The sequence below is a fragment of the Artemia sp. Qi Xiang Cuo genome, unplaced genomic scaffold (assembly GCF_049724085.1).
Source record: "Artemia sp. Qi Xiang Cuo unplaced genomic scaffold, ASM4972408v1 HiC_scaffold_22, whole genome shotgun sequence".
NCBI classification, from domain to species: Eukaryota; Metazoa; Arthropoda; class Branchiopoda; order Anostraca; family Artemiidae; genus Artemia; species Artemia sp. Qi Xiang Cuo.
The window spans coordinates 6,564,523-6,578,142 of NW_028297431.1; the positions used below are offsets into that span (position 1 = coordinate 6,564,523).

Sequence of the window (13,620 nt, forward strand, 5' to 3'; positions counted from 1 at the left end):
CTGTTCTCTCGGCATCAGAGTCATTTTTCAAGAATCTTATTCGGGTTTGGATCTTGTTGATTATACGGAAAACATTTGAGAATTTCGCTCTCTAAGATCTGACAAAGACAGGTTTTCCTTTCGCAATTGGTTATGATTTGCTTATTTTGAATGAGAAAAATCACGATGTAGTTATATTTTAGCTAAATATTTAATGTATAGAGGTGGTTAGAGAGTAGGTTAGGTATTTAATATAATGTGTTCTGCGCGGCCTGTTTTCCATAATTCTGTATACCTTATCTTAATTTATCTGTGACAGATAGCTTCATTTATTGACAGTGATTTTTGGTAGTTTTACGCTTGGAAAATTATTTGACTTAATTTTTTCTCATTCTTGGCTAAATGGAGCTCTTTCTTTGAAAAACTTGTCTTGTGGAAAAAGTTTTTTAAATTAATCGAAACAAATCGCTATAAAAACTTCAAAGCTTATAAGCTTTTTTCAAGGATATTTTTTTTATTTTTAAGATTATAATATTATTTTACTTTGTTTATTTATCTTTGTCGGGTAATTGAGCCCTTTACTTTTCTTTGAAAAGCTTGACTTGTGGAAAAGTTTTTTAAATTAATTTCTGTTCGTTTTTTGTTGAAATAGTCTTTTTCATGGAAAAAAATCTTCTATAAGAATCCATAGTATGGGTTACTATTTGTGAGTTGGTGAAACTTTTTCAACAATTTTTAATCCTGACAAATACATTATTTTTTAATTTAATTTTATAGCTTCTGAAGTTGACCTGAAAAATAAAACTTAATATCATTCCCAAAAGATTCCATATATGCTCTACCTTTCCGTCTGTTTTCAAATCTCTCCAAATACTTCAGAATAAAGCAATGAGGATTCTTTTTAATGTTGATTGCAGAACTTCAGTTAGACACCTATATGGGACTTCAGGAATTTTCTCTTTGGACCAACTTCATTTAATTTCTATCTCTAGTATTTGTCATGATTATCAATATAGTAATTTACCTGTAAATTTCTCCGGCATTTTCTCAACTAATTCTCAATTTCATAATTATCCTACTACGCATCGTTCAGAATTTCGTGCAAAATTCGCCCAACATCGAGAGCGGGATTCAGCATCCGTCACATTGGCCTAAAAATCTGGAACTCAAGTCCAGCCTCAGTTCGAGAGTTCACTAATAAGTGAAATTTTCCAAGATTGGTGAAAAAATCTCCCATAAAATTCTAATCATTTTGCTCCTTGGGATTTTGTTTTTCGTGGTCATAAAGTTTAGATAGAATATGGTGTATTTTTTTTGGCAGTATTTTCAACGCTAAAGTATGCCACCAGGCATGTGTGGTGTTTTGTGACATTTATTTATGTACGTGCTATAAATAAAAATATTCTACTCTACTCTACTCGATACACTTACACTCTTTTTATTTATTTAAATTGTTAGAACAGAATTAGTAATAGTAGCATCCCTAAAAGTTTCATCTTAATACCATCAGCCGTTCTCGATACATTGCTGAGGTGTCTTATTGGCAACCATTTAACCCAATGCCTTTTTGAAGCAATATTAAGTTTTAAAGCATAATGGGCCAATTGCATAATCGTGGGGGGTGGAGATGCCTAATATCTCTAAAGACATAGTTGCTGGACCGTTCTACTATGCTGAACAAAATGACTATCTCAAAATTTCAATTAGATGTGTTTTGGGAATTGATGGGCGTGGGGGAAGGGGGATTTGTTGCCCTCCAATCACTTTTAACTAATAGAATGGGCACTAGCCGTTGCAATTTTCAATCGAATGAGCCTTTTCGAAGTATCTATGACAACAAATGGCAATCTCAAAATTTCTATCAGATACATTCTGATAGAATATATCTGATAGACTGATAGAATCCTCTGGGGGCGATTATCCACCCTCCAATCACTCTGAATCTTAAAAAGGGCACTAGAACTTCTGATTACCAATCCAACGAGCTTCCTCTGAAGTTTATACGATCACCTTTTCTATTATGTTTAAGAGGTAATTACTTGGCAAAAAAAAAAAAATAATTACATATCAAACAAATAAAAAAAAAAAAACTGTCGTCCTAATTCCAGCAATTGAGACAAATGTGCACTTGAACGAGGCTCTCACCTTACACATCCATCCAACTACCTAGGACCAAACAGTATAGGCCTACCCAAACCATCAACCAAATAGAAAAGTCCAAATCCATGCAAAGTTGTCATCAATAAATGTAAGTCGTTGTAAAATTACCAGCAAAAGCACCTTGGGGGGAGGTCTCCAACCCCCATACTAATACCAGGTCTCCACCCCTTTCACTCTGAGTGTTAAATAGGGAAAAAGAACTTCTGATTACGAATCCAATAAGCCCCCTCCGAAGTTTATACGATCACCCTTTCTATATATATACCTTACATACCCCCAGGACATAACTCATAACTCTTGCCCTGTGGGCTATGGGGGTTGCCATCCTCAAAGACATAATTTCCGGACCTTTCAATTACTTTGAACAAAATGGCTATCTCAAGATTTTTATTGGATGTGTTTGAGGAAATAGTAGGCGTGGGAGCGGGGTTAGTTGCCCTCCAATCACTTTCGACAATTAAAACGGGCACTGCCTCTTTCAATTTCCAATCGAATGAGCTCTTTTCGATGTTTTTTCGACAACAAATAGCCAACTCAAAATTTCTATCAGATGCATTTCGGGAAAATATGAGGTGTGTATGGGGGGGGGGGGTTACCAACCTCTGATCACTTAGAATCTTAAAAAAAGGCACTATAACTTCTGATTACAAATCCAATGAGCCCCCTCTGAGGTTTATACGATCACCCTTTCTACATATACCTACATATATGCACCCAGGGCATAACTTACAACCCTTGCCCTGAGAGATCTGGGGAGGTTGTTATCCTCAAATAATTTCCAGACCATTCAATTACGTTCAAAAGGGATATCTAAAAATTTGATTGGATGGGTTTGGGGAAATGGAGGGCGTGGGAGAGGGGTTAGTTGCCCTCCAATCACTTTCGACTATGAAAAAGGGAACTAGTCCTTTCAATTTCCAATCGAATGAGCTCTTTTCGAAGTTTCTAAGACAAAAAATGGTTATCTCAAAATTTCTTATCAAATGCATTTTGGAAAAATATTAGGTTTGTGGGGGGGGGGGGTAACCACCCTCCGAGAGTTATTAATATTAAAAAGGGGACTAAAAATTCAGATTACCAATCCAAATACCCCCTCCGAAGTTTATACGAGCATCCTTTCTAAATTTACCTTATATGCCGCCAGGGCATAACTTACAACCCTTGCCCTTAGGGCTGTAGGGGGGTTGTCATCCCTAAAGCCACAATTTCCGGACCTTTCAGCTAAGTTGAACAAAATGGCTATCTCGAAATTTTGATTGGATATGTTAAAGGAAATGGTAGGTGTGGGAGGGGGTATAGCTGCCCTCCAATAACTTTCGACTATGAAACAGAGCACAAGCCCTTTCAATTTCTAATAGAATCAGCTCTTTTCAAAGTTTCTACGACAACAAATGGCCCGTCTCAAAATTTATATTAGATTCATTTCGGGAAAATACGACGTGTGGAGGGGGGGGGGGGGGTATCGACCCTCCGATCACTCTGAATCTTAAAAAGGGCACTAGAACGTCTGATTTCCAATCCAATGAGCCCATTTCAGAGTTTTTACCATCACCCTTTCTATATATATATATATATATATATATATATATATATATATATATATATATATATATATATATATATATATATATATATATATATATATATATATTATTATATATATATATATATATATATATATATATATATATATATATATATATATATATATATATATATATATATATATATATATTATGTGGCCCAAAGGCACAACTTATGACCCTCGTCCTTAGGGCTGTGGGGAGTTGTCAACTTCAAATACATAATTTCCGGACCTTTCAATAACGTTGAACAAAACGGCTATCTAAAAATTTTGATCGAATGGGTTTGGGAAAATGGTGGGCGTGGGAGGGGGGTTAGTTGCCCTCCAATCACTTTCGACAATTAAATATGGCACTAACCGTTTCAATTTCCAATCGAATTAGCCCTTTTCAAATTTTATACGTTACTTCCTTCGATACGCAGTGCCCTGACCTACCCCCCCCCCCCCAAAAAAAAAATAATCAATAAATAATATATTGTGTTCATAAAGCTCTTTACTTAGGCAGTATTATTGACCTGCCTGTGACCAGGACGATAGTTAAGTGACTGCCAAGTCAATTTGCTCCAACTGTTGGATCATAACTATGAATAAGCTTCAAAAGTTCTGCTAGCTAGGTAGGGAAAATACAATTTCCGTATGTTATAATTTTAGGCCATTTTTGTCAAAGCATCAAATACGTACATGCCCAATTTTCAAACAGATCGTGGTAACGAACTGTAAGTAAGGAGCGACCCGGTTCAATAGTAACCGAAACTCTAAAAAACGGAATTTTGATACCAATAGATCAAGGAGGCACACTTGTGCCTATATAAAGAGGCGACCCACCACAATGTTAAGCGATTTCAGGTCCTAGAGGTCGCAGAGAGACGGCGGTAATCGCATTTTGTAGCCCAAGCTCAAACTAAGAAACTTGCAAAATTTCATCCTCCTCCGACTTTATCTTCATGGGGTAAACTGGGCCGGAAGTTTGGACCCTCCCACCACAGCCCCCTTTAACGTTGTCCGATTGGGCTGAAATTTAGAGGTTAAGCTTTCCTAGGGCCCGGGAGCTTATCCTCGAAATTTCAGCTCAATCCGATCACTCCTTCCCTGTTTTCAAAAAACCAAATATAGCCACTTAAAATTCATCATCATTTCTTTTTTTTTTGTTAGCCACGCCTACAGGCCACAGTTGGCAACGGATCCGGTTGAATGAGGACTCATTCGAAGCAGAATTCGACCTGTTAGGGCCTTTTGATATTTTCAGACCGAAAAAATTATCCCCCGAATTTACATTTACGAAAAACCTCGTTTTCCTATATTAGCCCATGTTAATTTTTCCCTCCCCAACCCCCCTTTAAAGTTGTCTGATCGGGCTGAAATTTAGAGGATAAGCTTTCCTGGGGCCTGGGAGCTTATCGTCGAAATTTCAGCTCAATCTGATCACTCCTTCCCTGTTTTCCAAAAACCACATATCAAGATTTTTGGGAATTTGCTTGCGTCGAAAATACCTTCTTTTTGCTAAACAACAATTACTATTGTGTTTGTATAGTCCAGCGCCTGAGACTTCAGACTTTCAAACGGAAAACTCGGGTTCGATTCACCATCAGAGCAACTTTTTTATATACTTTGAAAAGAAACTCAGTTTCTTTTTTAAATTATTTTAAAAAAATTACGTTTTCTAAATAGTTAAAGAGGCTGAGTTACAAGGTCGACCCTTAAAACGTACAGGGATTAGGAGGCACAGTTGGGGGGCTGTTAAAGAGGCTGAGTCACAAGTTCGAACCTTAAAACGTACAGGGATTAGGAGGCACCCTGTACGACGTGATTTGAGTATTCAGGAATTAAAAGCCTTAACATAAGAATGTTCAAGAGCGGGGGGTTTGGGGGCGGCAGCCCCCCAACTTTAACTCCTGACACGATCAGCTAACAGTTAGTCAAGCAATAATAAGTAATAAACTGTACAAAAACGTGCAGAAATTATTTGAAAAAAACTACGTTTTCTAAAGAGTTAAAGAGGCTGAGTTACAAGGTCGAACCTTAAAACGTACAGGGATTCTGAACATTTAGAAGCAGGGTTGCCATCATATGTAGGATTTTACTAGATCTAGTAAAATAAAAAAAATCTAGTAAATTTAAAGGATCTAGTAAATTTCCCAGAATCTAGTAAAAAGTCATGATTTGTAGGAAACAAAACATTTGTTATTTTCCATGAATTCAGTAAAAAATTAGGGTCCATTCATTACAAAATGTGATTTCGATTATGTTAGATATTATGGCTACTATTGCTCTCATTTTTCGATTTCGCATCAACCCTAGCGCCTAAAAATCTCTACTTTTCTCTAGGCTTCTTCTTGACACTTGCTTTGAAAGGCAAACTACTTAAAATCAGGACTGGCATGCCTGCTTAATTTGTTTTCAGACATTTTTCCCTGACTCTCATAATAGCTGTTACGTTTGTTAGTTAGCTTTGTCCCTTTAAAGACGCTGTTGGAAACGAAGTTTTTCCATACTTGCCCAAGTTCTTTCTGACTCTCTGCAGCTTGCCCCATTCAATTGTTGGAGCACAGAGACAGTTCTTGATTTTATCTGTTATCAAAACTAAAAACCTGAATAAGTTAAATGTCTCGAGTGTCTCGTATCTGATGAAAATGACACAACTTGTACTCAGGTCGTCAAGTGGAGTACATGAATGGGTGATCCCCAGCGGTTTGACTCGGGCTATCAAGAAATGGAAACAAGTAGATCCCTTCAGTCAGAACTCGACACTAGTGGATACTTTAAATTCAGATGAGGCCGAGTCCGATTAAAGCCTTTTATAAGCAAAATTCTTAGTAAACTTCGAAAATTTAGATATATATATATATATATATATATATATATATATATATATATATATATATATATATATATATATATATATATATATATATATATATATATATATATATATATATATATATATATATATATATATATATATATATATATATATATATATATATATATATATATATATATATATATTTGTATATTGAATTGCATAAAAAGACACTACATGTATCCTGCTGGTCAAAAAGAAATACTTTCATTATCTCATGAATAGCTAAGGAAATTCACTTAAACCTTTCAGGCTATGTTGAGGAGTAATATTAGGCTACACCAAATTGGGAAAGTTGGGAGGCTATTTTCTATACTTTACAACTTTTTGGATACCTCAACACCAAGAAATACTTTTCAAAGACCATTTCAGAGCAAGTTACTTTCTTAATGTCCCTCCTAAACCCATTCTCCAACTTGAAGTACTTATCTTTTTCATCCACAACTATACTTTACAGCTTTTTGGTTACCTCAACACCAAGAAATACTTTTCAAAAGACATTTCAGAATCTTCATCGTTGTGATAATGCTCCTTGATCTTTTGTCTAACCTGCTCAATTGTTGCTTCTCTATAAAGTTTATCATTGTGATAACGCTCCTTGATGTTTTGTTTGGCTGCCTCAACTTTTGCAAGTCTGAAATCTTCATCATTGTGATAACGCTCCTTGATCTTTTGTTTGACTGTCTCAATTTTCGCATGTCTATAATCTTCATCATTGTGATAACACATCTTGCTGTTTTGTTTTGCTCTCTCAATTATTACTTCTCGATATGCCTTGTCGGTTGAATACCTTTGCTTTTTTCTTTTCAAGTTACTATCTCTGTTTTTTTTTTGTAGCTTTATTTCCGATTTGATTCCGTGTTCTCCCGTTACCTTTGCTGTGCTCTTTAGGACGAAACCCGTTAAAATGATCAAGATAAATGGGGATAGAACTTAACCCTTCTTAACTCCTGATTTAATACGATACCAGCTACTATCATTCAGAGGACCGTCCAGACTCCATGGTTTTATGCAGTATGCATAAAACCATTTTATTGTTGCTTTGCTAGCCATAGTATACAACAGTTTTGACGGCGGGACAATATGTAAGGAAAAAGGGCAAAAGCAACTCGGAACCTTCTGTTGCAACTTTGGACTCGATGAAAAAAGAGCTATTCACTGAGAATTGTTCATCAGAACAATTTCAATTAGAAAGTCTGATGATTACTAAGGCACTTGTACTGATTTCTTGGATATACAACTCCCTCCAAAACCTGAAAAATAGTAAAGTATGGAACAACCTAATCAAAAACATATCCCTATTCTTGGCTTTTCATGATATCCAGGAATCGACACTTACAAATCAGACACCAATGCTCAAAACAAGAAAAATCGAGCCATTTCCATTTGTTTTAAAGACTTTCTTTCAAACTCAACAACTAGTTAACGCAATGTCAGTCAGCCAGTTCAATCAGACTTCGGTGAAGCTTTGTACTTCGAGGTAATACCCTGGGTTCCCACTGATGTGGTTTCAAGCGAAAACGGCCGTTTTTGCGTGATCCGTCAAATTCTCTCTTTTTTTGCTGCAAGTTTACGTGTTGCAATGGTTCAATGGCTGCGTTGAAATATTTTTACTCAACCATTGAAAATTGTATCAGTTATTCTGAATTTTAAGCTTTGTAGAACCATAAATTGCAAGTAACTAAGAAACTAAACATGTTTATAAAGAAGTTTTCCATTAAAATTTTACAAACAAAATGAGAGTCGTGTCCTTTTAATACAAGATTTTAACCACAGTTTATATAATTATCCAGGATTATTATTACCTATCTCACCCATTATAAAAACCCCGACCGGGGTGCGAGTGCTCCAGAGAACGTAGAAACATAGGCGGCATCAGATCTTTTCACAGGTAGACAAGTCAGACGCGAAACAATCGGAAACAAGTGGAAACCCGCTATTAGGAATAATGCACTTAGTAACCATTTCTCATTGATAGACGCAAACACACTGATCCATAAATGCACGAAGAAGTAGGAAGAGCTTTTTGTTCGCACCGAAAACGACGACCAGAAATGATCTGCGATTATTCGTTAGGGCTGATGGGTTTTGATTTACATATAAGTTGAGTTTTGATGTTTGTAGAGTTGAAAAGCTGGCGCTCAGTTGGTCGGTGGGGTATTTTCGATGACATAATTATTTTAGGTATTGAAATAATTAAAAATTACATTACAAGTTAAAAAAATATTGAATCCCTGACTAAAGACTAGTTTATAACTCTGGATTCACACTGATTTTGAATATGTTTAAATATACATTAATTTTGTATAGTACATTGACTATACTTAATGTCTTTTATATTAATTAATTACATAATCTATTCAGTTTGATGAACTACCCCGACGTGATTTTACTTTTCCACCCCGACGTGAAACTGCGAAGCATATGGATCTTGCACGAAATTTAAATAGAAACCTTGGAAACCTTGAAATTCATAAGAGTATTTAAATAGTTTTTTATAGTTATAACTGTGAGACTATAAAAAAAATAATAACAATAGAAGAACTCAACATTTCTTCCCAAAACATACAGTGAATTAATTTGGCCCATCTTAAAGGAAATGGGGAATCTCCGCCAACTTCGACCAACAGCCAGAACTAGGAGTGATTAAACAAATCCTTCTTTAAAATCAGGTTAAGTTGGAATGCAATTTTTCTCTTATCGGAGCCAAGAAACAAAAACTAATTGCACGGAAAATTAGGAATTTTAAGTATACTTGTTTTACTTCGAGAAAATTGTAGTTATCGAATAAAACTCAAAAACTAAAGTAGAAATATTATAATCAACTTTTTTTGGGGGGGGGGGGCAGTAAGGATTTCAAACATTTTAAGTATTGTCAAATATTACTGTTTTCAAGTATTTTGATATAGAAAAAAAATAATTTGTAGCACTGTCTTGGCACACTTATTGTTTTGAGGTTTGCTAATTATTCAATGCTCCTGATTTTTAAACTTCTACTTTTGCATGTTTTATTCACATAGATCTTTAATGCAAAAATATTCAAACTTGGTAAATTCATACAGCAATTTTAATCCAGGAACACTGCTGGAGAAGATGAGTATGGCCCTTATTAACATTTTCAAGAAACAATTGTTGGGTCTAATAAAGATTTTTTTAAGAGATGTTGATGCAACTTCAGCATAAGTTCGTCTGAACAGGCATGAAGCCTCGCATTTTAGGGGGTCGACAAGCTTATTTGTTGTGTTTTTTTAGTAGCAAGAATATTTAAATATCTTTGAACTATACTGAGAGTTAAGCTTTCTTTTTTTGTCACGCCACCGTAGATATCTGTCGAATCTCCTGTAGACCCTTGGGCTTTCACCTGAACCACTTTGGGAATCACTACCTTAGAGCCTTAATTAAAAAAAAAATCATAAAAATGTTTTAAATTACGTCGCATTACGTTACGTTTTTACGTTGTTAAATTACTTCGCATTCATACGCGTCTAAAGAGCAAAAAAAAAAAAACATGATTGCGTTGCAGTGACATGTGGAATGCTTGGGGGTTCACCTGAACCACTTTGGGAATCACTGCCTTAGAGCCTTAATTAAAAAAAAAATCATAAAACGTTTTAAATTACGTCGTATTACGTTACGTTTTTACGTTGTTAAATTACTTCGCATTCACACGCGTGGTGAATACATGAGTACATGTCAAATTTGGATAACAAAATTTAAAAATCCCAAGGGGGCATCAGGATTTAAAAAATGCCTAGGTGTTGCATGGCCCAAAACTAATCGGGAACCACCGGTCTGACACGTACGCAGAATAAAAACAGAGTCAAATAATTTTCCAAGTGTAAAACTGTCATGAATGACCAAGAATAAGACAAAGACAGGCACCGAGATAAGCAAACACCAGCCCAGACATACAGACAAAGAGAGTTAGAGAGTCAAAAACGCATACAAATACATAGATTCAGACATACAAACCGACAAGGACAGGCACTGGAAGAAGCAAACATCCACCCACACACACAGGAGAGAGAGGGAGATAAAAACACATGCAAATATATGGATTTTGACATACAAACCAACAAAGACAGGTATTGAGATAAGCAAACACCCACCCAGACACACAAGCAAAGGAAGTGAGAGAGACAAAAACACATACATACATATAGATTCAGACATACAAACCGACAAAGACGTGCATTGAGATAAGCAAACACCCGCCCAGACACATAGGCGAAGAGAGTGAGAGACACCCGCCCAGACACACAAGTCTTCGAATCTGTAAAGAAGAAATAATAACAGAATTTCAGTATTATAGCCTAAAAACATGCAAAGGCCATCAAAGTTATATGCGCTTGCATCCTTCCAAAACAACGGATCTTTTGCTGAGCCATAATTAAACCATAATTACTGGAACTTTAGTTTCTAATAATATCTAAGATTGTTGTTAAACCTTTTATCAAAGAAAATTGAACTACGTAAGAGGGATTTTACTCCTTTTATTAGGCTGTACTGAAAGCTCAGGGTGCTTTGATCAAATGTTTGAGATCATATTCTACTTTAGTTTTGGCTCTGAAGTTTGAAAGGGCTCTGGGAGAAATGGTAAGAAAGTAAATTCTACACATTAGTCTTCCTAATTCTTCTTCTCTCTTGTTCTTCTTCTTCGGTTTATTATGGAGACGCTTTAGCATAATTTCGTTGGCAGAATAATACTTCAGGCACTGTAGTAGGGGACTGTGGCCGAGTTTGAACTCTGGGTCTAACATTACAAACGAGGACCTCGCCAGCTTCGCCTCCTTCATTAGCGACCTGCCAAGGGTCATTTTCGGTCTCCCTGATTTGCGGAGACCGGGGGGTGTCCAACACCATGCATCTTGCGGCAGCCTTCCTTCCCCCATTCGAACCATATGCCTCCAATACATCCATCGCCGCTTTCTAATAAGATCAAGGATGGGGGTATGATTTGTCATACGATAGATTTTATTATTTCGTATTCTTTCTGTCCAACGTATATTTACGATAGACCTTAGGCAATTATTGTCGAATGCCTGGAGTCGTCGTTCTAGGTGAGCAGTGATGCTCCAAGTTTCGCAGCCGTACACAAGGACAGAGACCACATTGCAATTATAAATTTTAAGCTTTAACTTCTGGGAATATTTATTATTTCTCCAAACATTTCTAAGGTAGCTGAAAGCAGACCCAGCCAATGTTATTCGGCACAGTATTTCTCTTTCGGAATTGGCATCTTGCGTAAGATTGCTGCCGAGATACTTGAACTCTCTCACTTCCTGAATTTCCTCGTTGTTAACCAAACGTCCTTCGGCTAAGTCAGGTATGACTGCATTCGACATTTATTTGGTCTTGTTAGCATTTAGGGAGAGTCCAACAGCATTTACCATACGACCGAGTTCATTAATGTTGCGTTGCATATCTTCTGGGTCGTGGGTAATAAGGGCAACATCGTCTGCAAAATCACCATCATTGAGTTCTCTCAGTGGATTTAATTGTAGACCGCCACTAAAAATATCTCAGGAAATGTTAGTTACTAATGCTCAGATTGTGGGACAAGTCTTGGAGCAACAAATTATATTGTCTTTCCCAGCCATTAATATAAAGTTTAAAAATATCCAAATATACGTATTCAAATACAGTTTAGATCAAGGTTTAAAAAAATGCAATAATTCAGAAATGAAGAACTTTAAAAAGAGCTAATAAATTAAACTGAATATTTGATGTATAATGATATTAATTGCTGAAAGCTCATCAGTTCAAAATGTTACTATAATTTTAATGTTTATTTTCAATAATAAGTGCAAAAGGAAATATTTTTTATAAAATTGGTTTTCAGCTTAAGTTTACAATGGCCTTTAGTTTTCTTTGAAAAATTTATTTTTCAGAAAGTTTTTATAATTAATAACTCTAAACAAGCGAATTTACCCTGGTGAACCAAATTTTATACTCTCCGCGTACCATGAAGCTACTAATAAACCTTATGGGCATATTTTAATACATCTTAATAAAAACACACTCGAGAAGTAACGTGTAGTCACTGATACTTTTGATAATGAAATTACTGTATGTCTACCCTTGAATAGTAAAAAATGTCATTAGTCGCCATAATGACGCTGAAGATGCTATATGAAAACAGACATTTATTTTCCGTTCTAAGTAATTCAAAACATCGGCTTAGGAAAGCTATTCTGAAACATGGCATTGACAATGAATTCATTGTTAAAAAGCTTTGTGCAGAATTGAGAAGGAGTTAAAAGTCTCAAACTTGCACTGGTGGGGTCCGCTGCTTTCCTTCAGTTGATACTTTGAATAGACTCAGGTGGAGGGATTCTGTTGGCTTCAGGGGGTTTGGTGCTGTACTTATTGTTATTGCAAAATTTCGAACCTTTACTGGAAGTTAATTTAATGATACCACTAATTGACAAATCATAAAATTGTCATTACCTTCTGTAAAAATGGCAGCCTAAATACACTTTTACATTTACACACTATTACACTTTTTTTTTATTTTGAAAGGTGCAAGTTCTTCAATTTTGTTCATTTTTGGTTTAATGGAGCTCTTTAATTTTTTTGAAAAACTTATTTTTTGGAAAAGGTTTTTTTAATTAATTTTAATGAAAAGTCCTATGAAACTTTTCCAGTCTACATATCGACTGAAAATCAAAATTAACATGAGTAGGACTGATAACCCCCATGCCTTCTCAAGACCAGAACATAATTTTCGCTTTAGTGAAAACAAAATCCATTTGAAGTGTTTTCACTTTGTTAACTTTAATTACAAAAAAAAACATTATTAATCGTTTCTTCTTTATGTAATATCTGACAAAGCTCTACTCGTTTTTATGCCCCTTTCTTAACTTTTTTAATTAGTTTCTGTTATGTGTCATTTCTCTTTTGTTCCTGATTTTGAATCTTTGCCGTATTTCCAGTTCTATTTGGCTTTGAGTATGTAATTTTAGTGAATAAAGCATATTTGAGTTTTCATTTATTTTTACTAGTTACTCAGACAGAACTCTCCGAAGAACCTATA

General features: G+C 35.5%; 1 protein-coding gene across 1 annotated transcript in view; it reads right to left on the minus strand.

The window, feature by feature from the left end:
* The window catches only part of LOC148939097 (DNA helicase MCM9-like), a 50,968-nt gene extending 43,331 nt beyond the window's left edge, over window positions 1–7,637 (minus strand). The window contains exon 1 of the mRNA XM_089107308.1: window positions 7,533–7,637. Within this exon, the coding sequence (XP_088963434.1) occupies window positions 7,533–7,637 (105 nt within the window). The remainder of the gene's footprint in view (window positions 1–7,532) is intronic.
* Between the last annotated feature and the right edge of the window lie 5,983 nt (window positions 7,638–13,620).